The 23,601-nt window shown below is 45.3% G+C and overlaps 2 protein-coding genes across 8 annotated transcripts in view; one reads left to right on the forward strand and one right to left on the reverse strand.

Moving 5' to 3' along the window:
• Nucleotides 1-1,284, reverse strand: part of CPSF7 (cleavage and polyadenylation specific factor 7) — a 28,360-nt gene extending 27,076 nt beyond the window's left edge. For 4 of the 7 annotated variants that reach the window (XR_013359620.1, XM_077861908.1, XM_077861909.1 and 1 more), the window contains exons 1-2: nt 1,129-1,260; nt 409-527 (exon numbers count right to left, since the gene is read on the reverse strand). Coding sequence is in view for 6 of the 7 variants with exons in the window: in XM_077861908.1 (XP_077718034.1) it covers nt 409-462 (54 nt within the window). In the remaining variant the exon portion in view is untranslated. Of the gene's footprint in view, nt 1-408; nt 528-848; nt 970-1,055 lie in introns of those variants that run through there. The other 3 variants (XM_077861912.1, XM_077861906.1, XM_077861907.1) reach the window with 3 other exon arrangements.
• SDHAF2 (succinate dehydrogenase complex assembly factor 2) lies at nt 461-16,228 on the forward strand. The gene is made up of 5 exons (XM_077864268.1): nt 461-502; nt 603-1,394; nt 5,164-5,384; nt 5,465-5,574; nt 15,331-16,228. The coding sequence occupies exons 1-5, from the start codon at nt 461-463 to the stop codon at nt 15,459-15,461; spliced, it is 1,296 nt and encodes a 431-aa protein (XP_077720394.1). The 3' UTR covers nt 15,462-16,228.
• Nucleotides 16,229-23,601: the final 7,373 nt, after the last annotated feature.

The following is a 23,601-nucleotide window of genomic DNA, read 5'->3' on the forward strand; positions in this document are numbered from 1 at the left end:
CGGGGGGGGGGGGGAGAATAACCGCAAAGGAAAAAGGTATGAACACTGTCCTCATGAATACTAACCTAAGCAAACCTAAGTGCGATTTTCTTAAGTGTGGCTAGTCTTTGAGGAGACTGACAGCCAAGTTCGGCCTCCTGGGGGAGTAAGTTCCACAGGTTGATTCACCATTCTATTATATCTAATTTTTATGTGCTCTTAAAGCTTGTAAAATTAAGCCTTGGCAGCTAAAAATCAGCATAACACGCAATGGTCGGCCGTCTTTAAAGTCTGTGGTGGAGTAAAAAATCTAGACCCGACAGGAGGATGTTCAGGCCTAGCAAAGACTGTCAGTGCTTGAAACCCCTGCAAGTTTGGTCAAAGTGATTCAGCGGAGCCCAGAAAGCCCCGATGCTAACGCCCCCTCACCTGATTGAACTCCTCGTCAGCATATATATCAATCAAGTCCACTCCTTCGGACATGGCTCCGGAAGGAAGATCGCGAGCCCGGAGAACGGACAAGGCAAGGAAGATGCCACTGCGGTACCCTGGAAGAGGCAAGTTAGAGGCGTGAGGGTCCCGGGCGGGGAGGGGAGCGATGGTTGCCAACCTCCGGTCTCCAGAGACGCAGCATCCCGGCAGCCCAAGCTCGGTCCCACCCGCCCGCCCCGCCCCCGGCCTCGCGCCGCCCCTCGGACTCCCAGGCCGCCGCGGCTCGCGGGGCTCGCTGCCCATCACCCTCGGGCCTGACCCGAGTGCGCCGCAGCTGCCCGGGCGCGACGGCGAAGCCCAGGCCTCCGCTGCGAGGGGCCCCGGGACGGCGCTGCCAAGCACGCCCGCGGGGAAGCCCGCGCCCCAGCCCGCCGCACCTGCCGAGGCCCCACGGCGTCCCGGGCTCGAGTCCCCGCGGGTCTGGTTTCCGGCCGCTTCCACTCCCCACCCGGGCCCAGTCCTCGCCCCCAGCTAGGCCCGCCCCGCTCCCTCCCCACAGATCCAGCCCGGCGCGCTCGGCCTCCTCCTTCAAAGCCCGCACCTCCCACCGCCCGTCGCCTCCGACTGCCCCAAACTCAACCGACCCCCTCCCAGTCTCAGCGCTGGCCCCGCGCCCTCTTCCGGCTCAGCCGGCCCCCGGCCGCGCGCCCCCGTTACCGGGAATATGGCGGCGGCGGCGGCGAGTCCGGACTAGGCCCGAAGCGCGCGAACCGCTCTCGGCCCCAGGCCCCGCCCCCTCCGCCTCTGGCGTCACGCGCACAGCCACTTCCGCCACACGCAGGGACGCATCTTCCGGCTCAGGCGCTCGGCGCCGAGGTGCGCGGTTCAGGCGTTCGGAAGTTCCCGGAAGTGGCCGAGCTGTAGGTTTCCGGTGCGGGTCGGGAAGGATGGCGGAGGCCGCCACGTTCCCGGGTCTGGCACGGGTGAGGCGAGTGGAGGTCTCAGGGCCCTGGGCAGGCCGTAGTGGGGGCTGAGTCTCGGCTTACAACGCAGTCGTGGGGACTGCGAGGAGCGTGCAGCTGCCTGGTATCCCAGGGCAAGGGCGGAGCCAAGGAGGGATGCGCCTTGCAACGTAGGAGATTCAGGTCACGTTCACTCCTTGCTGAGCCCGCCGTGCCCGTCCCGTGTGCGAGACGCGGTGCAGATGGCACCTGTTTCCCCGGTGGAGCTGGCTGCACCGCCTCTGCGCCAGATCTGAAGTCTGTTGTGCGGTCTAATACCTGTTAACGATTGTGCAACTCGAGGTCATGCGTTGTTGTCTTAGGGCTCCTCGTGGACACTGAACTGCTCTCAGTGCTGCTTTTTTGCTGCTTCTCATGATGTATTTGTAGGCCGCGTTGTCGCTCGTCTCAAGATCTTTCCGAATTCCCCTTGTGATCTTTGACCCATTTGAACCATTGGTCATTCGTGAGCCAGAGTGTCGGTGACTTTCACATATTCGTAGATTTTCCAGTTCTCCTTCTGATGTCGGTCTCTAGTTTCATCTCATTGTGGTCCTTTGTGGCCTTTTGATCTTTTTTTAATTTTTTTTTAATTCGGTAAGGCCTAGTTTGCATCCCAACGCGATCTATCTTGGAGAATGTTCCTATCCAAGTGTGCCTGAAAATAGTGTATTCTGCTGCTGGTTGGGATGTTCTGTATGTGTCCATCCCCATCTTGGTCCATTTGGTCTGGAGCTGTCGTTCAGGGCTTCGGTTGACTATATTGACCTTTTTTTTTTTTTTTTTTTTTTCTGTCCAGGAGTTCTATCCGTTACTGAATGTGGAATATTGAAATCTGTTTTTATTGGGTTGCTGTTGATTTCTCGCTTCAGTTCTGCCAGTGTTTGCTTCATATGTTTGAGTGCTCTAATGTTGATTGGAAACATATGACTGTTAAATATTCCTGGCACGTTGACCCCGTTACCATTATATAATAAATGTCTCTTATTTCGTGACGGTTTTTTTTTTTAATTTTTATTTATTTATGATAGTCACAGAGAGAGAGAGAGAGAGAGGCAGAGACACAGGCAGAGGGAGAAGCAGGCTCCATGCATCAGGAGCCCGACGTGGGATTCGATCCCGGGTCTCCAGGATCGCGCCCTGGGCCAAAGGCAGGCGCCCAACCGCTGCGCCACCCAGGGATCCCCGGTTTTTGACTTAAAGCCTTTTTTGACTGACATAAGTAGGGCCATCTTTGCTCTTTGGTTACCATTTGCATGGACTATCTTTTTTTTATCCTTTTGCTTTCAGCCTATGTATTTTTTTTTTCAGCCTATGTATTCTTATATCTAAAAGGAGTCTGTTGTAATAGCATATAGTTGGATCTTACTCTTTAATCAAAACGCTAGTGTTTTGATTGGAGAGTTTAGTTCATTACATGTGAAATAATTACTGATCCAGAACTTATTGCCATTTTGTTCATTGTTTTCTGTTCGCATTGTGGCTTTTGTGTCCTTTTTCTCCTCCCTTGCTGTTATCCTTTGTGTTTTTCTTTTCTTTCTTTCTTCCTTTTTTTTTTTTTTTTTAGAGACAAACTTTAATCCCTTTCTCATTTTCTATTGTGTATCTCCTATTCCTATGGATATCTTCTTTTTGGTTACCATGTGCCTTGTGTAAAGCGTAATTTATTTGAGAGACTGCAAGCGCACAGGGAGCAGAGGCGGAAGGAGAGCATCCCAAGCAGAGTTGGCATTGAGTGCAGAGCCCAAGGCAGGGCTTCGTCCCAGGGCCTTGAGATCATGACCTAAGCAGAAACCAAGAGTTGTTTGCTTAACCAACTACACCATCCAAGCACTCCCACAATTACATATTTTTTTATATTGTATTAACTTATTTTTTTTTCTATTTTAACTTCTATATCAGAATTAGGGCAGCCCAGGTGGCTCAGTGGTTTAGCACTGCCTTCAGTCCAGGGTGTGGTCCTGGAGACCCGAGATTGAGTCCCATAAATAAAGTCTTAAAAAAAAAAAAAAAACTTGTATATCAGAATTAAGAGTGATTTACATATCACTGTTACAATATTACAATATTCTGTGTTTGTCATTTGTTAATCTTTACCAGTGATCTTTATGTTTTCATAGGCTTTTGTGTTTTTTTTTTAAGATTTTTTTTTAAATTTATTTATTTATTCATGAGAGGCACGGAGAGAGACAGGCAGAGGGAGAAACAGGCTGCATGCAGGAAGCCGAACGTGGGACTTGATCCTAGGTCTCCAAGATCACACCCCAGGCTGAAGGCGGCGCTAAACCACTGAGCCACCAGGACTGCCCTGGCCATTTTTTTTTTTCATTTTTTATTTTTATTTTTTTTAAAGATTTTATTTATTTATTCATGATAGTCACACAGAGAGAGACAGAGAGGCAGAGACACAGGCAGAGGGAGAAGCAGGCTCCATGCAGGGAGCCCGACGTGGGATTCGATCCCGGGTCTCCAGGATCGCGCCCCGAGCCAAAGGCAGGCGCCAAACCGCTGCGCCACCCAGGGATCCCTGGCCATTTTTTTAAATAAGCTTTCTGCCCCTTTCTCTTTTCTTCTTCTGAGTTCCCATATTATTTATACTTGTTTACTTGATAATGTCCCATAAGTCCCTTATGTGCATTTCACTTTCTTTTGTTCTTTTTTTAATTCCTCTGATTGGGAAATTTCAAATGACTTATCTTTGAGTTCACAGATTCATTCTTCTGCTTGATCAAGGCTGCTAGTTGACCCTCATAGTAAATTATGTTTGTTTGGTTCTTACATTCTTTGGTTCTAAAATTTGTTTAGTTCTTTTTAAATATTTTTCTGTTGATATTCTCATTCTCTTCATGCATTGTTTTCCTGAGCCGATTGAACATCTTGAAGACAGCTGTTTTGAGTTCTTTGTCAGGTAATTTATATGCCTGTTTCTTTAGGGTTGTCTTTTACACATTTATTTCGTACTTTTGATCGGGCCATGTTTCTTCATGTCCCTTGAACTTTATGTGGTGTCTACACTTTTGAAAAAACAGCTCTCCCAGTCTTTTTGGACTGGCTTTGTACAAGGAAAGACCTTTGTCACCAGTCAACTTGGCTAGAGATTCCAGGAGCCTCTCACACTTTTGTCTTCTCTAGGCTTGTGCATGTAAACTCCAAGTTGGAAGGATTCCATGTCTTCTTTTTTCAGGAGCCTCTTACTTGGTTTCTGGGTTTCTCATAAAAGGGAATTGGTCCATGTGTTGTTGAGTTGGGGTCTATGTGAGTTGTGTCTGTGGAGTCTGTGTCTGTGGTGTCTGTTCCATCATCTTGCTGATGTCACTACCTTATAATTGCATCTTGATAGGTTTTGCCCTTCTCCTGATTGGGAGCCTTTGGGAGATTAAGGACCATCCCATCACTGTATGCTCAGATTTTAACACAGACAAGCAACTAAAATGTATACCATTCCACAAGAATTTTAAGGGAATACAAAGGAAAGAGAAAATATTTCTATTGAAAAATTTCCAGAAAGATACTTGTTAAGAACATATTTGCAGTTAGAGCTGGATTCTAGTCTTAACTGCAATTACTGTTTAGGTGACCTTGGTTAAGTTGTTTAACTTCTCAGAGCCTCCGCTTCCTAAGTTATAAAGTGGGGACAGTATCAACATAACTTCTTAAGAACTAAATGAGATTGAATGCATTTAACACCTAGTAAGTATTGAGTGGATGACTGAGGGTAAGTCCTCATAAAGATGTTTGTGGTTTATTTCAGATGCTTGCTCTGTCAAGGCGCCACCTAGTGTCTCCTTTGCTCAGCACACCATCCAACCGTTTCTACAGAGGTGATAGCCCAACAGACTCCCAAAAAGACCTGATTGAAATCCCTTTGCCTCCATGGCAGGAGCGAACCGATGAATCCATAGAAACCAAAAGAGCCCGGCTGCTCTACGAGAGCAGAAAGAGGGGAATGTTGGAAAACTGTATACTCCTTAGGTAGGGAAATATGAGATTCGGTGTCACTTCTCTTTCACTGGAGATAGCCTTTTCAACTTTGTTCTTTTTCTCATTTTTAGCCTCTTTGCTAAAGAGTATCTGCACCACATGACTGAGAAACAGCTGAACCTCTATGATCGCCTGATTAATGAGCCCAGCAATGACTGGGATATTTACTACTGGGCCACAGGTACTGGCATGATCAGCAAGCAGCATGATGTGAAAAATAGGATGACTTGCACCGATTTGAGTCTGGAATATTTTTGTCTTTCTATTCATGCAGTGGACACTCAGTCCAGTAGTCCCTCAACCCCAGTAGCTCTCCAAATTTTTCAAAGTGTGCAAAGTTGTTTTATTAGTTAAAGTTCTTTGTTTGCAAGTAATGGAAACCTGTCTAACTTAAGCAAAAAAGGAGTTTAGTGGGATGGTGTGGAAAGACAGTTGTTATAGAAAAAACAGGCTGGCACTGGTATGGAACCTGACAACTGTAGAAGGCTACATAGGAAGAGTTTCTTGGTAGTCTCACTTCAGCACTGCCTTTGGGAAGAATGGTTCTTACTGTATGTAATTAGGATTAGCTTTGGCTGTGAGTAAAACAAACAAAAAAACCAAAACAATAATAGCTCAAACAAATCAGGATTGTATTTTTTCTTTCTCATAACAGAAGTCCAGAGGTAGGCATTCCATTCAGAAGCCATGAACTCCAGATTCCTCTTGATTTACTTCTTCATCCTCAGCATGTACTGTCTTCCTCATGGTCACAGGTGGTTGCTGCAGGTCTATTCATCATGTCTGTGTTTCAGCCAGGAGTAAATGTGTAGAAGCACATGCCTTATTCTTTATGGATCCTTCTCAGGAGATTATACACCACACTTCCACTTATTTTCCATTGTCCACGGTTCAGTCACATGGCTTTGCCAGTCATGATGAAAATATAGTCTATTCAATGCATCCAGCTACAGTGGGAGTTCTGTTATCAGGAAAAATGGGAGAATGGATCTTAGAGCATATCTCATTCATTTTTGCTACACTCTGGGTCTTCTGGTTTTATGTTTGCAGTCTATATTTGAGTCATAAAGTAGAAACCATTCTGTAGGTTCTGAGTATAAAGTGACATAATACAGAGTCCAGAGGCTTATATAAACATTGGAAAGCCCACAAAGTGTAAACTGTTTACTCTCTGGCCCTTTATTGTTAAGTAAAATTTCATCATGTGGATGTACCACAGTTTGTTTATCCATTGACCAGCTGAGGGACATGAGGGTGTTTCCAGTTTGAGGCAATTATGAATAAAGCCACTACAAATGTTTGCATATAGCTTTTTGTGGATGCAGATTTTAGTTTTTCTTGGATAAATACCCAGGAAAAGCGTCACTGAGTCATATGGTAAGTGTATGTTTAGGACAAATTTTTTTTGTAACAGGACAGGTAGTAAATATCTTAGGTTTTGCAGAGCATACAGTCTCTGTCATGAGTCTTCAACTCTTGCTATTGAAGCATGCAAACTGCCACAGACCGTAGGTAAACAAACAAGTGTGGCTGCATTGCAATAAAATTTTGTTGACACTGAACTTTGATTTCTTTTTTTTTTTTTTAAAGATTTTATTTATTTATTCATAGAGACAGAGAGAGAGGCAGAGACACAGGCAGAGGGAGAAGCAGGCATCATACAGAGAGCCTGACGTGGGACTCGATCCAGGGTCTCCAGGATTACGCCCTGGGCTGCAGGCGGCACTAAACCGCTGCGCCACTGGGGCTGCCCTGAACTTTGATTTCATATAATTTTCATGTGTCATAAAATATCCTTTTGACTTTTTTCCTCAGCCATTTAAAAGTCATGCTTAGCGGACAGGCCCTACAAAAACAGGCAGCAGGCCATAGTTTGTTGACTCCTATGCTAAGTGAAAGAGGCCAGGCTCAAAGACTGGCCATATTTTTATTGTATGATTAAATACATTGGCTGCCCTGAGCTGAAGGCAGATGCCCCAACCACTGAGCCACCCAGGCACCCTTTAGATCTTTGACTTCTTTAAACAGCATGTTATCTACTGTTGTATAACAAATTACCCCAAAACTTACTGGCTTAAAACAAACCTACTTTTATTATTTCAACTTTTCTGTGGGTCTGGAATCCAGTCATGGCTTAGTTGGGTCCTACCCTTTACTCTGTCACAAAGTTATAATCAAGGTGTCAGCCTACGATCTGGGGCTTCATCTGAAGGCTCAGCTAGGAGGGATATGTTTTAAGTTCTCATTGGCACAAATTAAATTCCTCACAGGTTCCCCACCTGCAGGCCTAAGTTCCTTGCTGGCTGTTGCCTACAGGTTGCCTTCTGTTCCCTGTCCCTCTCCTGCTGGGAAGCTTGCTTCTTCAAAGTGTGCAAGCCAAGAAGGCAAGAGAGGAGTCTGCTAGCAAGATGGAAGTCTTAGTGTTTTATAACCTAATCACAGAAATGACATTCTGTTATCCTTGCCATCTTCTGGTGGTTAGAATCAAGCCATTAAGGTCCAGCCTGAAGCAGTGGGGTGGGGTGAGACTCATACAAAGGGCATGATATCTGGAGGTGGAGATCATTGGGGGCCATCCTAAAAATCTACAGTCCATGTTTTGTAGTTTTCGGCATATTGGGGTATATTTTGCTGGATTTATACCTAGGTATTTCATATATTTTGGGACTGTTATAAATGATACTTTAAGAAAAATTTTCAGTTTCCCATTGTTGGTAGGATATAGATAGAAAATTGATTTTTGTATACTGCTATTTTGTAGATTCTTTGGGATTTTTTCTATGTAGACAATCGTGTCATCTGTGAACAGAGAAGGTTTTCTTCTTTTCCAATCTGTATGCCCTTTATATCTTTAATTTGTTTTATTGCATTGTCTGGGATCTCTGGTATAATGCTGAATAGCAGCAGTTAGAGCAGCATCCTTGGCTTGTTACTAGCATTGGGGGAAAGTAGTATTTCACCGTTAATATAACGTTAACTGTAGGTTAGTTGTAAATGCCTTTTATCAGATTGAGAAAACTTCCCTCTTTTTTAATATGTTGAATGTTTTTTCATAAATGTTGAATTTTGTCAGGTGCTTTCTAGGCGTTTCTATAGAAATGATTGTTTGGTCCTATGATTTTTTTCCCCCTTAGTTTAGTGATATGATGAATTTTTTATTTATTCTTTTTTCTTTTTTTAAGATTTTATTTATTCATGAGAGACTCAGAGGGAGAAGCAGGCTCCCTGTGGGGAGCCTAATGCAGGACTGGATCCTAGGACCTTGGGATCACGCCCTGAGCTGAAGGCAGACGCTCAACCACTGAGCCACCCAGGCGACTCTGATTAATAGACTTTCAAATATTGGATCGACCTTGCATCACCACGATAAATACCACCTGACCTGGATATGTATTGCTTGATTTGATTTGCTAATAGTTTGGAGATCTTTGTGTCTGTCTTCATGAGGGTACTGATGTGTAGTTCTCTTATAATGTCATCTGGTTTTGATCAGGGTAATGCTGGCTTCATAAAATGAGTTGTGAAGTGCTTTCCTCTTTCATTTTCTGGAATAGTATGTAGAATTGCTGTGATTTCTTCCTTAAATATTTAGTAGAATTTTTTAGGAAATTCATCTGGATCTGAGGTTTTTCTCTGGTGGAAGTTTTTAACTGTAAAACCTAATTTTTTTTTTTTATATAGCTATGGAACAATTCAAATCACCTGTTTCTTTTTGGGTCAGGTTTGTTAGTGTGTTTTTAATAAATTTGGCCACATTAACACCTAAGCTGTTAGTAAGTCTGTGGATATAAAGTTGTGGTCATATTCCCTTTTCCTCTGAATGTCTGAAGAGCTGTAGTGAGGTCCCTCCTTTATTTCTGATATTGGTGATTTGTGGAGTTTTTTCTTTTTTTCTTGATCAGTTTGGCTAAAGGTTGATCTTGATCAATTTTATTTATTTTTTCAGAGAACCATAAAAATTTTGATTTCATTGTTTTTTCTGTTTTTCTAATTTCATTGATTTCTGCTTTTTATTTTCTTCTGCTTGTGTTGGGCTTAATTTGTTCTTATTTTTTTAGTTTTGTAAGATGGAAGTTGAGCTCATTGATTGAAACCTCTTTTTCCAATGTAAGCATTCAGTACTATTAATTTCCCCTTAAGTGCCGCATTGGCTTCATGTTGCAAATTTGAATGTGTTATGTTTTCATTTTCATTCAATTCCTCATTTCCCTTCTGACTTCCTCTGACTCATGAGTTGTGTAGAAGTTTCATTTAAAATATTTCCAGATATTTTTCTGTTACTGATTCCAGTATGACCACAGAACTTATGTTGTGTAGTTTTAGGTCTTTTAAGTCTCTTAAAATTTGTTTTGTGGCCTGAACTATGGCTGTGATACCTGATAAATGTCTCATGTTCACTTACTTGAACATAATGTGTCTTTTGAACCTGTGGATGAACTGTGCTATAAATGTCAACTAGGACAACTTCTTTGATGCTGTTCTTCATGTTCTCTATATTCTGACAGGTTTCCTCTGTCATTCTGTTAATTAGTAAGAGAAGAGTGTTGAACTCTCCATTTATAATTGTGGATTTGTCTATTACTCCTTTCAATTACCTGTTTTTCTTTCATATATTTTGAAGCTTTGTTTTGTGAAAACATTTAGGATTGTTGTATCTTCTTGATGAATTGTACTCCTTTACCATTTTTTATGTAATGTCTTTCTTTATTGCTGATAATATTCTTTGTTCTAAAGTATCTGATAGTAATTTAGATACACCAGCTTTCTTTAGATTAGTGTTTGCATGGTATGTATTTTTTCCACCTATGTTAGTTTTTCTATGCTACATATTAAATTACTAGAAACTTAATGGTTTTAGATAACATAGTTTGTACATATTTATACATATACTCATAGTTCTATAGGTGAGAAGTTCTATAGGCCTGTAGCTTAGTCTGACATTGGTGTCAGCTATTCTGCAATCCTGTCTGGAAGCTCATTCAGGTTCTTAGAATTCATTTCTTTGTAGTTGTAGGACTGAGATTCCACTTGTCTTGCTACCTGTCGATCTCTTTCACCTCCTGGAAGGCACTTGCAGGTCCTTGCTACATGGTTCCTTCCATCTCAGCAATGGAGATTCTCCCTCACATGGAATACCTCTCAACACTTCAAATCTCTCTGGCTTTCCTTCTGCCACCAGCTGGAGAAAACTACCTTTAAAGAGCACATGTGGGGGCCTCAGTAGGTCATTTGGTTAAGCATATGACTCTTGGTTTTGGCTAGGGTCAAGATCTCATGGTTCTGAGATTGAGCTCCGTGCTGGGTGTGGAGCCTGCCTTAAGATTCTCTCTCTCCCTCTCCCCCTCCCCCTTTAAAAGACTAAATAAAGAGCACATGTGATTTGGTCAGAACCACTTGGATAATTTGCCTTTCCTGAGGTCAGCTGTGCCATGTAACGTAACCCAACCATGGTAGTAAAAATCATGCTCACAGTCCTGAGGATTATGCAGGGCTTATATATCAGGGGAGTGGGAAATACTGAGGGCCAACTTAGAAGTTTGCCTCCCACACCATCCTTTTACATTTAACCTATCTTTGTCTTTATATTTAGATCGAGCTTCTTATAGATAGCATATGTAGTCTCTTTTATTCAGTCTTATAGTCTCTGTTTTCATTGGTGTGTTTTGGCTATTTGCATATATTCAGTGAACAATGTGGTTGAATTAAGATCTATCATCTTTTTCTTGTCTTTTCCATCTGTTCTTTTTCTCTTTACCTCTCTAGTTCTAGTTGGGTTTTTTTTGGATTTAAAAAAAAACTTTTTTAAGATTTCATTGATTTATTCATGAAAGAGAGAGAAAGAGAAGCAGAGACAGAAGCAGGCTTCCCACAGAGCAGGGAGCCTGATGCAGGACTCGATCCCAGGACTCTGGGATCATGACCTGAGCCGAAGGCAGATGCTTAACCAACTGAGCCACCCAGGCACCCCTCCATGGTTTTTTAATTATTTTATTTTTTAAAAAGATTTTATTTATTTATTTATCTATCTATTTATTTATTTATTTTAAAGATTTTATTCATGTATTAATGAGAGACACAGAAAGAGAGAGAGAGAGAGAGAGAGAAAGGCAGGGACACAGGCAGAGGGATAAGCAGGCTCCATGCAAGGAGCCCTATGTGGGACTCGATCCCAGGACTCCAGGATCATGCCCTGGACCAAAGGCAGGCACCAAACAGCTGAGCCACCCAGGGATCCCCAGATTTTATTTATTTATTTGAGAGAGAGAGAGAGAGAGAGCACATGCATGAGCAGGAAGAGGGGCAAAGAGAGAGGGAGCAGTAGACTCCCCACAGAGCAGGGAGCCCAATGCAGGGCTCGATCCCAGGACCCCGGGATCATGACCTGAGCCAAAGATAGATGCCTAACTGACTGAGCCACTTGGCATCTCTTAATTGAGTAATTGAAATTTCATATGACCTCCGTTGTTGGTTTATTATTTATTACTTCCTATTATAATCTTTTAGTGATTGCCCTTGGCTTTACATATACATCCTTAATTAATCAGTCTCTCTTCAAGTACTATTAACTGTATCACATATGATGTAAGAACTTCACATTAATATACTCCCAAATCCTCCCTCCCATCTGTTGTCATAGTTTTCACTTAAGCTGTAAGCCTACACTATATTTCTTTAGTTTCACTTTAGACAGTCATTTTTAGAGCCGCTTAAAATAAGGAAAAGAATATACTTTACATTTGTATATATAAATTATAACTTCTAGGGGATCCCTGGGTGGCTCAGCCATTTGGCACCTGCCTTTGGCCCAGGGCATAATCCTGGAGTCCTGGGATTGAGTCCTATGTCAGTCTCTTTGCATGGAGTCTGCTTCTCCCTCTGCCTGTGTCTCTGCTTCTCACTCTCTGTGTGTCTCTCATAAATAAATGAATAAAATCTTTTAAAAAATTATAACTTACATTGCGTCATATATATATATATACACAAAAATATATAACAATCTATCAAATACACTAACCTTTATTTTAATTGTCTAGAGATTTTCATTTCTTTGTATTTCTTTTCTTTGTATAGATCCATTTTTCTATCTGTATCCTGTTCCTTCTGCCTGAAGAACTTCCTTAAATATTTCTTGTAGTGCAGATCCACTATTATGAATTATCTCTGTTTTTGTAATTTTTGAAAGATATTTTCACTGGGTGTAGAATTACAGGCTCACAGTATTTTCTTTCAGCACTTTACAGGGACATACTTCTTTTGCTTTTAGTGTGCAGGATTGAGTCAATCTGATTGGGAGTTGGCACTGGCTTCGGGTTTGCTGTCTTGGTTACCTTCATTGTACCATTAACTTCCAATTCCCATCGAGTTACCAGGTTCTGTTTCCTGGTTTGTGTAGCAGACGAGAGGTCTGCTATGTCTTTACTCCTGTATATGTAACATATCTTTCCTGAATGTTTATAGCATTTCATCTGTGGTTTCTAGCTGTTGAATACGATGTGTCTTGATGTTTGTCCTTGGTATTTTTCCTGCTTGGGTTCCCTGGGCATGTTGGGTCCTATTACACAGTTTCTTATTACTCTACAGCTTTTCGATTCTGTTTTGTGTCTTTAAGTCTTTTCTTTATATGTATCAGGTTGGGGAATTTCTATTGGGTAAGACCGATTGATTTGTCTTCCAGTGGCCAGTTCTTTCCTTGACTGCAGTGTTCAGTCTCTTGATTAGCCTGTTGAGGTCAATCTGCTTATTTGCTACTGTATTTTTTTTTTTAACATTTATGTTTGACTTTTATAGTTCCCAACTCTACTGAAGTTGCTCATCTGTTCCTACATTTTGTTTACTTGTTCTGCTACAGCTTTTAACATATCAGTTCTTTAAATTTGGTAGTAGTTCTAAAATTGGTGTCACCCCCGAGGTTTTTTCTGTTGACTGCTTTGTCCCTTTGCAGTGTGTTTGTCTCCTTTTGTGTGCATGTGTATCTCATAATTTTTGATTGACTGTTAGACATTATGAGCAAGACAGTAAAGACTGAAGTAAATAGTATTCATGCCTGGAAATGGGCATGCTTCCAGCAGGCTGTTAGTATGGGGATGGAGTCAGTCTAGTTAGGAGTTAAGCTTGCCTGGATTCTGTTAGGGCTTTGCTTCCCTTCACTGCACCACAAGCCTCTATTGCTACCATCTGCTTTGAGTAGGGGCTGAGTTTCCGGAAGGTATTTCTCAATGTTCCTGTTCTACCCTCAGCTTTCAGCCTTCCTTCTATTTTTGTGCCTCTAAGGGAATCTCTGTGCTCCTCTTGCTTTTCCCCAGCAGTAAATTACTGTTGCTTCCCACTTAGTGCTTCCCTCCCTTGGGGCGGGGAAGGAAGGCTGGGAGAACATTTTCTGTTATCCTGGTTCAGTCCCTGTGGCCCTGCTTCTCAGGGATGGGCTTTCTCTGTGGCCCTGCCTATCCCACAGGAGTAGAAGTTTGTTTGTTTTGTTTTGTTTTTCTCTTCTTTTTTCACCATCCCAAAAAGGTCTCCTCACGTGTGTTCAGTAGGAGACAGGATTTGCAGACCTACTCCCAGTTTCTAATGGCTTTTGTTCTGTAGAGAAGAAGGGCCAGGCTGGGCTTTATGCTTTTTTTGCAGTCTTGGCTGCTCCCCTGCTTCTGACCTGCACCGCTCAGGGAGGTGTTCTCACACCTCCTGACCTGAACCTACCATGGATCAGGATCCAGGAGCAGGAGCATACTCGGGAGGTTTGTTGAGAATAGTCCACAGGATGTGCATTCCCCCAGTGTCTGTGGCTAGCCCACACTTGGCTTGTAGCAGTTTGTAAAAAATTGTAGCCAAACTCTTCTTCCCTGCCAGATGGTCTCTAGCATCTCTTCTTCCTGGGCCCTGTCTCAGGCAAGCAGATGCTCATGTGCAATTTCTCCTTTGAGGGCCTTCCCTTAGATCTTATTCTACTTGGTTGCCCCATGACCTCAGTTCTCAGATGACTTCTCAGAAAGTCATGCTGTTTATGGTTTTTCTGGCTTTTCTTGTGAGGATGAGCACAGTGTTCTTTCCAACTTGTACCATCCTTAGGGGAAGCCTAAATCTCCTGGACTTCATTTCAGTGATCACAGAAAAAGAAAAAGATGACAAGCCCACTAGATGCTGGGCTCAGTGCTGAGTGAGGGGGAATTCAGCTTTGTTTTGAGAAATTCTCTCTCCTGGCATTGTAGTCTTGATAGGAGAGTCATTCTCAAACACATTACCTAAGCTTTCCCCGGGGAAGGCTTTGCTTGTAATTGGAATCTTACTCAAGTGTCTTAGGGTAGAGAGAGAGAGGTGGGAGGTAAACAACCATACTGGGACCTCCTCGCACAGTCCTAAGACACACTCTCATGTCTTTGCTCCGTGCTGTTGTGGCCTCCATCCAAACCTGGTTCTCCAGGTTCACATCCATCTTGTGTTCCTCTAATAGCCTTCTAAGAAATTCCTTTTTGCTGAAGTTAGTAGAGCCACTAGTTTGTCATGTACAACCAAGGACTTCTGCCTCTGGAAATGTATAAGCTGGAAGAAGAAACACAATACCCAGAAAACACTGAGATATCAAGGCAAAGCAAAATGGTGCCACCAAGCTTGGACAGGTCAGGGGTCGGCAGACTTGTTCATAAAAGACCAGACAGTAAATATTTTAGTCTGTGGCCATATGGTCTCTGTTGGAACTATTCAGCTCTACCATCCTAGGTAAAAGCAGCCATGGACAATATGTAAACAGATGGGAGCAGCTGTTCCAATAGAGCTATTTACAGTACAGCTCCTGCTGTAGGCTACCATGTATATTTAGAGGAAGAATGGAGACAGTCTGTGTATCTACTGGTTCTTTGCAGAGGCCAGAGTTTCAAGTTTCAGGGTCCTTATGCCTGAGTACTGACTGACATAATTCTTTCTGCCCATTCTTCTCTTACAGAAGCAAAACCAGCCCCAGAAATATTTGAAAACGAAGTCATGGCACTGCTGAGAGACTTTGCTAAAAACAAAAACAAAGAGCAGAGACTGCGTGCCCCAGATCTGGAATACCTCTTTGAAAAGCCACATTGAGGGCAGCCTGGGTGGCTCAGCGGTTTAGTGCCGCCTTCAGCCCAGGGCGTGATCCTGGAGACCCAGGATCGAGTCCCGCGTTGGGCTCCCTGCAAATAAAATCTTTAAAAAAAAGAAAAGCCACTTTGAGCTGTGTACCACTGCCTGCCATGGGGGCTCAGTCCCTGGACTCTAGGGTAGACACACTGGCCTTGACCTCCTGCTTCTCCTTAGAACCTCAGTCCACCCAGACCATTTGTCTTATCTCAAGTGATGGACCCATCTCGTAGGACGTGTCAATGTTAAGTGTGACTCATTCAAACACTTATTTTGCTCAGTTTTAATCCTCAAAAGGGGTTGCTGGGGTTGCCACCACTCTGGCCTATTCCCTGGCTCCTCGCTCTGGAGGCAGGCCTCTGCCACAGGAGGGCACTGTTGGGGAAGCGATTGTGCTGGCTCATTGCTTTAGCCAGTAGCATATGCCTGGTGAAAGGACGCAGCCACAGCTGCTGGTGCTGTGTTGAGCTTCCCTGAGCAGCCCAGGGCTTTGTTCAAGTGAAATCTCCCCGACCACCTTCCAACCTGTATGGTTCTTCCTGCCAAGGGAGGTGGACCCAAGCCCCCTGAGCCAAATCTTTTAGAGGCACAGCAGGCAGAACGAGGGCAGCCAGCAGGAATGTGTGGGTATGCTGCTGACGAAGTCCACATCCTCATCATCAGATTTTCTCCAAAACATTCACTGTAAACTGAAGATAATTAAATATTAAAGAATATTTTACAAAGGAAAAGTCACGGTTCCTCAGCCCTCACACAATTATTGTCTGTTTTCATATAAACCATAGTGATTTGTCTCTAGAACTTCACAAGGTGACAACAGGTTTTATTCCCATGTAGCACAATAGCAAACTTTTCTGTATTTCCACAGTCTTCCCAGTTACCGTAGCTGACAAATTGACAACACGCAAGCAGTAACATCTTAGATGAATCATTTGGGAGTACTGAGCTCTGGGACAGGAAGACTTATGTGTGGCTAGCAGTGGTCTCCCCAGCAGGACTTTGCCCTCAAAACCATAACTGAGTCAGAGCAGTCATCACCCAAGGCTGGGTCAGGATCATCCGACGGTGTGGACCTCAAGAAGGCAGGCCAGGAAGCGTAAACGTGTGGTTGATGATCACAGGAGATGCACGCAGAGAGGAAGGGCCTGCTTCCAGGGTTCTAGAGCTCAGGGGTTCCCGGAGAGCCTCTTTCTGGTCCTTCCTGCCTCTCAGTGTCCCCTGCTCGGGAGAGAGGAAGAGTAGCAGCCTTTGCTTACGTGATCTTGTGAACGCCTCGTAGCACCCATATGGAAACATGGTGTTATGCTAATTTTATAGAAGAGAAAGTGGGATCAGTAATTTGTCCAAAGTCCTGTGGCTATTCAATCAGAAAGTGACAGTTCAGTTTTCCCTCAAAGCACGTGAACTTTCCACTAGAACTGTCTCCTTTACTGGCAGAAACTTAGTAGAAATTCATGCTTTGCAGTTAGGGCAAAGATATGATGTTTCTGAGACATGAACCTGTGTGTCAAAGAGGGCACCTAGCTGCCAGAGGCTTCCCAAACGTGGTGATCGAGGGCAGCTCTCAAGCCAGGAAGCAGTGCAGGCAGTGGTTTCAAGTTCAGATCCTGGTTCTGCTGCTCACTTGCTGGCTAAATGCACTGGCCTGAGCCTCAATTTCCTCATCCATAAAATGGAAATGACTCCTTATCTTAACTGGTTGTGAGTGTCATATGGGAAGAGGAAAAGCTCGTGTCTTACACGGCCCCCAGCACGCTCTGCTCTTAGTAGATGGGAGGTGTTGGTGCTTCATCATGGCCTCAGCCTGAGACTTAAAAGCCATCTCCTGACACCAGTCGCCTGGCATGTCACAGGTCACCAGAGCTCATGTGGCGCAATCTCCTGTCTAGGTGGGAAAGCGGAGCCTTTAAAGGAAGGGGTGGAGGGAAGGGCAGGAATCTTACCAGCCAGAGGAGACAGAAAACACCCTGGGGGTGAGAAGCACCATACCTAAGGGGGTGCTGACAGTTGGGAGGGAGAAAGCAGGGCCCAGGAGGGCTTACCTCAGACTGGCCGCAGACCTCCTCTGATGGGCTGGAGGGAGGGCATTAACCAACTGGAGGGTTCGTGTAGAGAGACCTAAACCACTGCAGGAAGTGCACAAACTGGGCAGCTACTTAACCATCGGTTCTGGATGCTTATGCAACCCACCCTGACAGCCTAGTATGCAATTTGGGCTCCTCCTTGCCCCCTGGGGGTTTGTAGTCTCCTTACCCTGATTTTGTCTCATTTAACATAATGTTCAACGGTCACCACTGTCACCTGGGACTGGCATGCTTCTAGATGAATTGTTTTCCTCCCAGACTGCTGGCTTGTGTCATCCCTGAAAGGGAAGGATCTTGCTAACTTCAGCTACTCAGTGTCTACACCCAGGGGTACTATGTAAACAGTTTTTACCTTTATTAGGCATTAACTAAAACTAGGCCGGCCACAGTACATTTTTCAAAAAATAATAAATAGCAAGGGCCAGCAGCCCCCTCAAGGATCTGTGGAGGACAGGAGCTGGACCCATTGCTCTCAGTGTGACACATCTCTGCTCAGTGACCTCATTCCAAGCCTGAGCTGGGCAGGTGAGCATCTGGCCCTGCCCTGACCTCTGAAGAGTGGTCTCGGAAGCCCTGCTGCTCAGGCCGCCTCGTGACACATCACTCTGGGCTGTAAAGTCTGTTCTCTTCCCATTCTTCCCTCTCAATGATTTTAAGGCTTCAGAATGCACAAGCCAAACCCCTTGGCCCAAGCTCTGTGCCTGAGTGGACCTGTTGGGGTCATTGCTAGGTGCCTCTTACTGGCTTTGGGCATTATCTGGAGGTCATCTGGTCTGTCTTGTAGCTCCAGCCAGGGTGGTACACTCACAAACCTGGTTCATATTTTTAAACTTCACCAGGAAAAGAGATTCACTTGGCAGAGTTAAGAGTCTCACATTTATCCTTCAATCCATCTGTCTCTCTGCTGTGGCTCGATGAAGAGGAAGGATCCTTGATATGGAAGCGGGGCAGCCTTAAGTGGCCAGCAGGTCTGGGAGACCTCTGAGCTGACAGCCCCCGATAGCACAGCCTGCCGTGTCTAAGGGGGCGGACTTGCCATCCTGCAGCTGTCAAGTGAATGATGCCAATTAGCTTCCAGTTAGGCCACCTCGTGACACGTGAAGCCCTCTGGGAGTTAGGAAGGGTGCAGAATCTTCCCTAGTCAGCTAAAAGGGTGGAACAGGTGGCCTGAAAGGGGTGCTCTTTCTGCTTTAAGAAACACACGTCTGTTAGCAGTCTGACATTTTAAGGTGGATTACAGAAAAGTGGAAGCTACCCAAGATAAGAGGCTTGAAGGGGGAAGATGTGCAGAGAAGAAATCCACCACCTCGTAACCTATAAATCGCAGAAGAAGGGTCAAAGTCCTTTGCTGGTTCCCAGGTCTTGCTGGAATCTAGATACTCTTGCCAAAGAGGAGAACGTTCTCTTTAGAAACAGCACTGTGAACACGTCTTACGTAACTACACATCATAGCATGTAGTTTTAAAGAAATGATGGCATTAAGATGTGCATTTTGTCTGCCAGTGGAGTCAAGTTATTTAGTTAGTATCGAGTGAAACGTTCACATTTGGCGAGGCCTCGGAACACACGGTGAGGGCAAATAGAGCAGCGCGGTTAAGGGCAGCTGCTTGACAATCATACCTAAGTCAGACTCCTGGATCTCCCATTGATCAGCCAGGTGGACAAGCATGTTAATTTAAGTTGTCCACGCTTCTGTGGAAAGGCTCTTTTACAGGGGAAAAAAAAAGGAACCTCCCCTCACGTGTGGGTGTAAGGACCCAATGAGGTCATGCGCGTAAGGTGCTTATTAACAGGGCCTGGCACCTTAGAAGAGCTCAGTGGTAGTCCTAGCAACAGTACTCTTTGCTGGTGGTAGGCCCAGCCCTGCTAAGAGTGTCGCGTGGACTCTTGCCGAACGCTCATGATGATAATATGAGATGTGTACCCTTGGCATTCCCCTTCCACAGATGAGAAAAGTGAGGCTTGATGAGATTAAGCTATTTGCTCTAAGTCACAGATGGGGACTAGCATTTGAAGACACGCCTTGGGGAGGCACCACATGCTACACCGCCTTAAAACAAATGCCATCACCAGCCCCCTTCTGTTACTGGCTTCTGGTCTTGGATCTTCCGTTGGTCCATGGAGGACTGCTGCACAGACTTCACAGAGACCCTCCCTTGGTTCCCTACAGGAGCCCTGGGCCCTGACTCCTGCAGAAATGATGTCATGGCCCCAGCAGCTCCAGCCTTAACCACCAGGGCCCTCCAAATAGGACACGTGCAACCTCCAGATGATGGTTTGGAGTTGAGAGACACATTGGATTTCAGGGGGCAATCAGAGGGCAGGGCTCAGACTGCCCTGTTTCAAGGGTTTTGTCCTTATCTCAAGCAGCCCAGATGAGGTTTGAAGCTTTCTGGATCTTCTGTCATTACCCATCCTTTCCCTCCAAGCTGGAGGGCTGGATGCGGCTGTTTGAGAAGGCCACTCGAACCCCATTCCAGGTACTGAGAGGAGTTGCCCAACCTCCAGCACACTACTGCCTCCAGTGCTTTTGCTAACAGGCCAGTACTGGCTCCTTCTAGCTAGAGGCCCTGAATGCCAGGCCTCTTGTGAGCAGGACCCTCACTCCCCTGTTTCTTTCTCTCAGCTCCCACTCCCTTGTTAGGGTCTTATAAAGGTGAGAAATTGCACTAGATAATGTGTTTCCAAGTCAAGTAGAAAAAGGCAGTTGAGTTGGTTCAAAAAGGAAGTGATAACTCAGAAATTAATCAGATGCACTGTAAGAGTCTTCACTATGTTCTGCATTAGCAAAATGTCCAGTGAAGCTATTGCCTTCTCTAACTCAAGAGGAACCGCATGTGCCTTCCACGCTGGCAACCCATGGGAAAGAGGTTGGAAAGCTAAAACCTAGTCACCTCTGCTGGCCACTTTTGTCTGCATTTGGTGAGGATTCACAAGGAAGAGGTGAGCCCAGGAAAGAATTACCTAGTGGTTAAGTACTAAAGAAGGAAAATAGAATCCAGACATCCAGGGTTGAGAAATCTTCTATACCCCAAGGAGAAAAAAGACAAGATATAAAAAAGTTAGAGGCAACGAAAACCCAGTAAACGTTTTCCCTTGGATAAAGTGACTCAGGACAGGACCAGACTGGGACATGCCTCCTATTTATTATTAAAAATAGCCTCTAGGGCAGCCCCCGTGGCTCAGCGGTTTAGCGCCACCTGCAGCCCAGGGCGTGATCCTGGAGTCCTGGGATCGAGTCCCATGTCCGGCTCCCTGCACGGAGCCTGCTTCTCCCTCTGCCTGTGTCTCTGCCTCTCTCTCTCTCTCTGCATCTCTATGAATAAATAAATAAAATATTAAAAAAAATAAATAAAAATAGCCTCTAGGTAGCCATTGAGGAGAGCAGGAGAGCTACGGAGGTGAACCAGCAAGACGAGTTAGGCTGGAATTGTCTAGGGAAAGACTGGGCGAGTGTGGCTGTGGGCACACAAAAGTGACTAAATACAAATGGGTTAGAAGCCAACATTGTGTTGCCAATGGAACCACGAGCCGGGGCTCCCTCCCCTCACAAATAAAAGTCCTCGACAGTTTTCAGCTGTAAAAGGACCTCTGGCTCTCCAACCATCCGTGAGCAGGAGGGAGACCATGCAGCTGCCAAGGAAGACAGGCTCTGCCTCATCCACTTCGGAGGTGGCCGAGCAGGAGCCCCCCAGAGGGAAGAGACCAGGCCAATGCCAACAGTGACCAGGGGTCTCCTGCGAAGTGGGACCAGTGAAGGAGGGAGGCCCCCTGCAGCCAGGGGGTGGGTAACACACCTGCCTTTCCAGTCCATGGGTTGCTGGTCCAGGAAGAGCTCGTTAGATGAGAAGAGGCTGGAGTGCCAGTGTCACCAGAGGCACCGGGCCTCGCGAGCCAGGATGCAGGGACTGTGGACAGGACTTTGGGTGGTGTCTCTTGAGGAGAGCGTGAGATGGTGCCATGTGTAAGGAGAAATACTGGCCGGCTTGGCAAACAAGGTTGGGCTGCGGCAGAGACCACAGCATCCCCCCCGCTGCTGCCTCTCCCCGAGCGGCAGGAGGAAACCAGGCGCCCAGCCTGCCTTCGACAAGGCCCCTGCTGTGACTGGAACTGGCCGGCAGGACACAGGCAGAGGCTATGAAAGCCACTTTGAGGCCTGGCCCTTAGCAACACCATGAGCGGTCCTCAGCCTGCTGCAGACACTTGAGACATGTGCTCCAGATGGGGTGCCCAAGGAGGAAGGCCACCCAACCTCTTTCAAAGCGCATAAATGAGACCTAAACCTTTACTGTGGCAAGTCGGGGTGATTTTGTGCTTTATTCATTTCCTCGTTACAGCCTATCTTGTCACTGGCACATCTTGTTGTGCCAGACACAATGCAATCGGCCTTTGAACAATGTGAGGGTGAACACACACAGCCTTTGACTCCCCCAAAACTTAACTACGAAGAGCCTACTGTTAACCCGAATCCTTGTTGATACTAAACAGTCGGTCAACATACATTTTGTATGGCATATGTATTATATACTATATTCTTACGATAACGTGAGCTAGAGAAAAGAAAATGTTATTAAGAATATCATGAGGGGGACGGGAGCCTGGCTCTAGAGCAGGTGACTTTTAATCTCAGGGTTGTGAGTTTGAGCCTCATATTGGGCATAGAGCTTACTTAAATAAAAAAAGAGTATCATAAGGAAGAAAAAATACATTTACAGTACTGTATGTATTTTTAAAAAAAGATTTTATTCACCTATTTTGAGAGAGGGAGGGTGAGCAAGAGAGAGAGCACGAGCAGGGGGAGGAGCAGAGGCAGAGAGAGAAGCAGATTCCTGGCTGAGCAGGGAGCCCGATATGGAGCTCGATCCCCGGACCCAGGATCATGACCTGAGCCGAAGTCAGATGCTTAACCACTGAGCCACCCAGGTACCCCGGTACTATACTGTATTTATGGGGAAAAAAAAGACCAAACCAGGTATAAGTAGACCCTCATAGTTAAACCTGTGCTGTGCAAGAGTCAACTATATATCACTGCCACTTCTTGGACATAAGACTTCATCTTGGCCAGTCTCTCTCTGTTTCTATGCTCCAGCCTTCAAGATCCTCCTTCAACCTATTCTCTCCACAATCCCTCCCACCACAGGGCCTTTGCACATGCTATGTACCTGTGGTCAATCTGCCATCTTACTCTCCACAATGACTGGGTTAAACCTACCCATCCTCAAACCTGTGACTTCTCATTTCCCTCCATTCTCAGGGAAAATTGACTTCCTTCAGGGAAAATTAGAGCCATCAGATAGCTACTCCCTTATCTTCCCACATCTGCACCTACTGTTCTCCTATTCCAACACAGGAGCTGTCCCTCCTCCCGTGTGCAGCCAGTTCCTCTACCTATACTTCGGATCCCATCTCTACCTTATTCCTTCCTTATCATCAAGCCACCCTAATGTGTTCGTGTGTCTCACTCAATGGCATCCAGACTTCTTTGCCAGGTCCTTCCCCTTTCCTCCCCTTCACAACCCAGCTTCTCTGAAGGTTGATGGTACCGGTCTCCATCCTGTCTGCTTCATTATTCAATGAGAACATCTCTCACCAGGTCCCCTAGGAGCTGCAGGTAGCAGTTGACATAACACAGAGTTGTGCTACCACCTGTGCCCAAGAAAAGAAACCTCCTTGTCCCCCGTTTTCATGACGCCACATTTCCTTAGGTTTCCTTCGGCCTCTCTAGCCACACCCCTGCAGCTGTAGAGGCCCATTGCCCCCTCTCCAATCATCAGATGTGAAGCTCCCCACGATGCTGTCCTAGGAGCCCTCCTCTTTTCCCTCAATACTTCCTCTAGTGATCTCACCCACGCTGGGGTGCCCAATACCAACTGTATGTGGGCAATTCTGGAATCTATGTTTCAAATCCATTGTTTCCTTTGAATTCCAGCCTACATGTATAACTGCCAGCTTGGCTCCTCCAGTGGATCTCAAAAGTCCTTCAAACTGGTTCCTTCACAATGGGATCAGGCTATTCCCCA

The sequence above is a fragment of the Canis aureus genome, chromosome 21, assembly GCF_053574225.1.
Source record: "Canis aureus isolate CA01 chromosome 21, VMU_Caureus_v.1.0, whole genome shotgun sequence".
Taxonomy (NCBI): domain Eukaryota; kingdom Metazoa; phylum Chordata; class Mammalia; order Carnivora; family Canidae; genus Canis; species Canis aureus.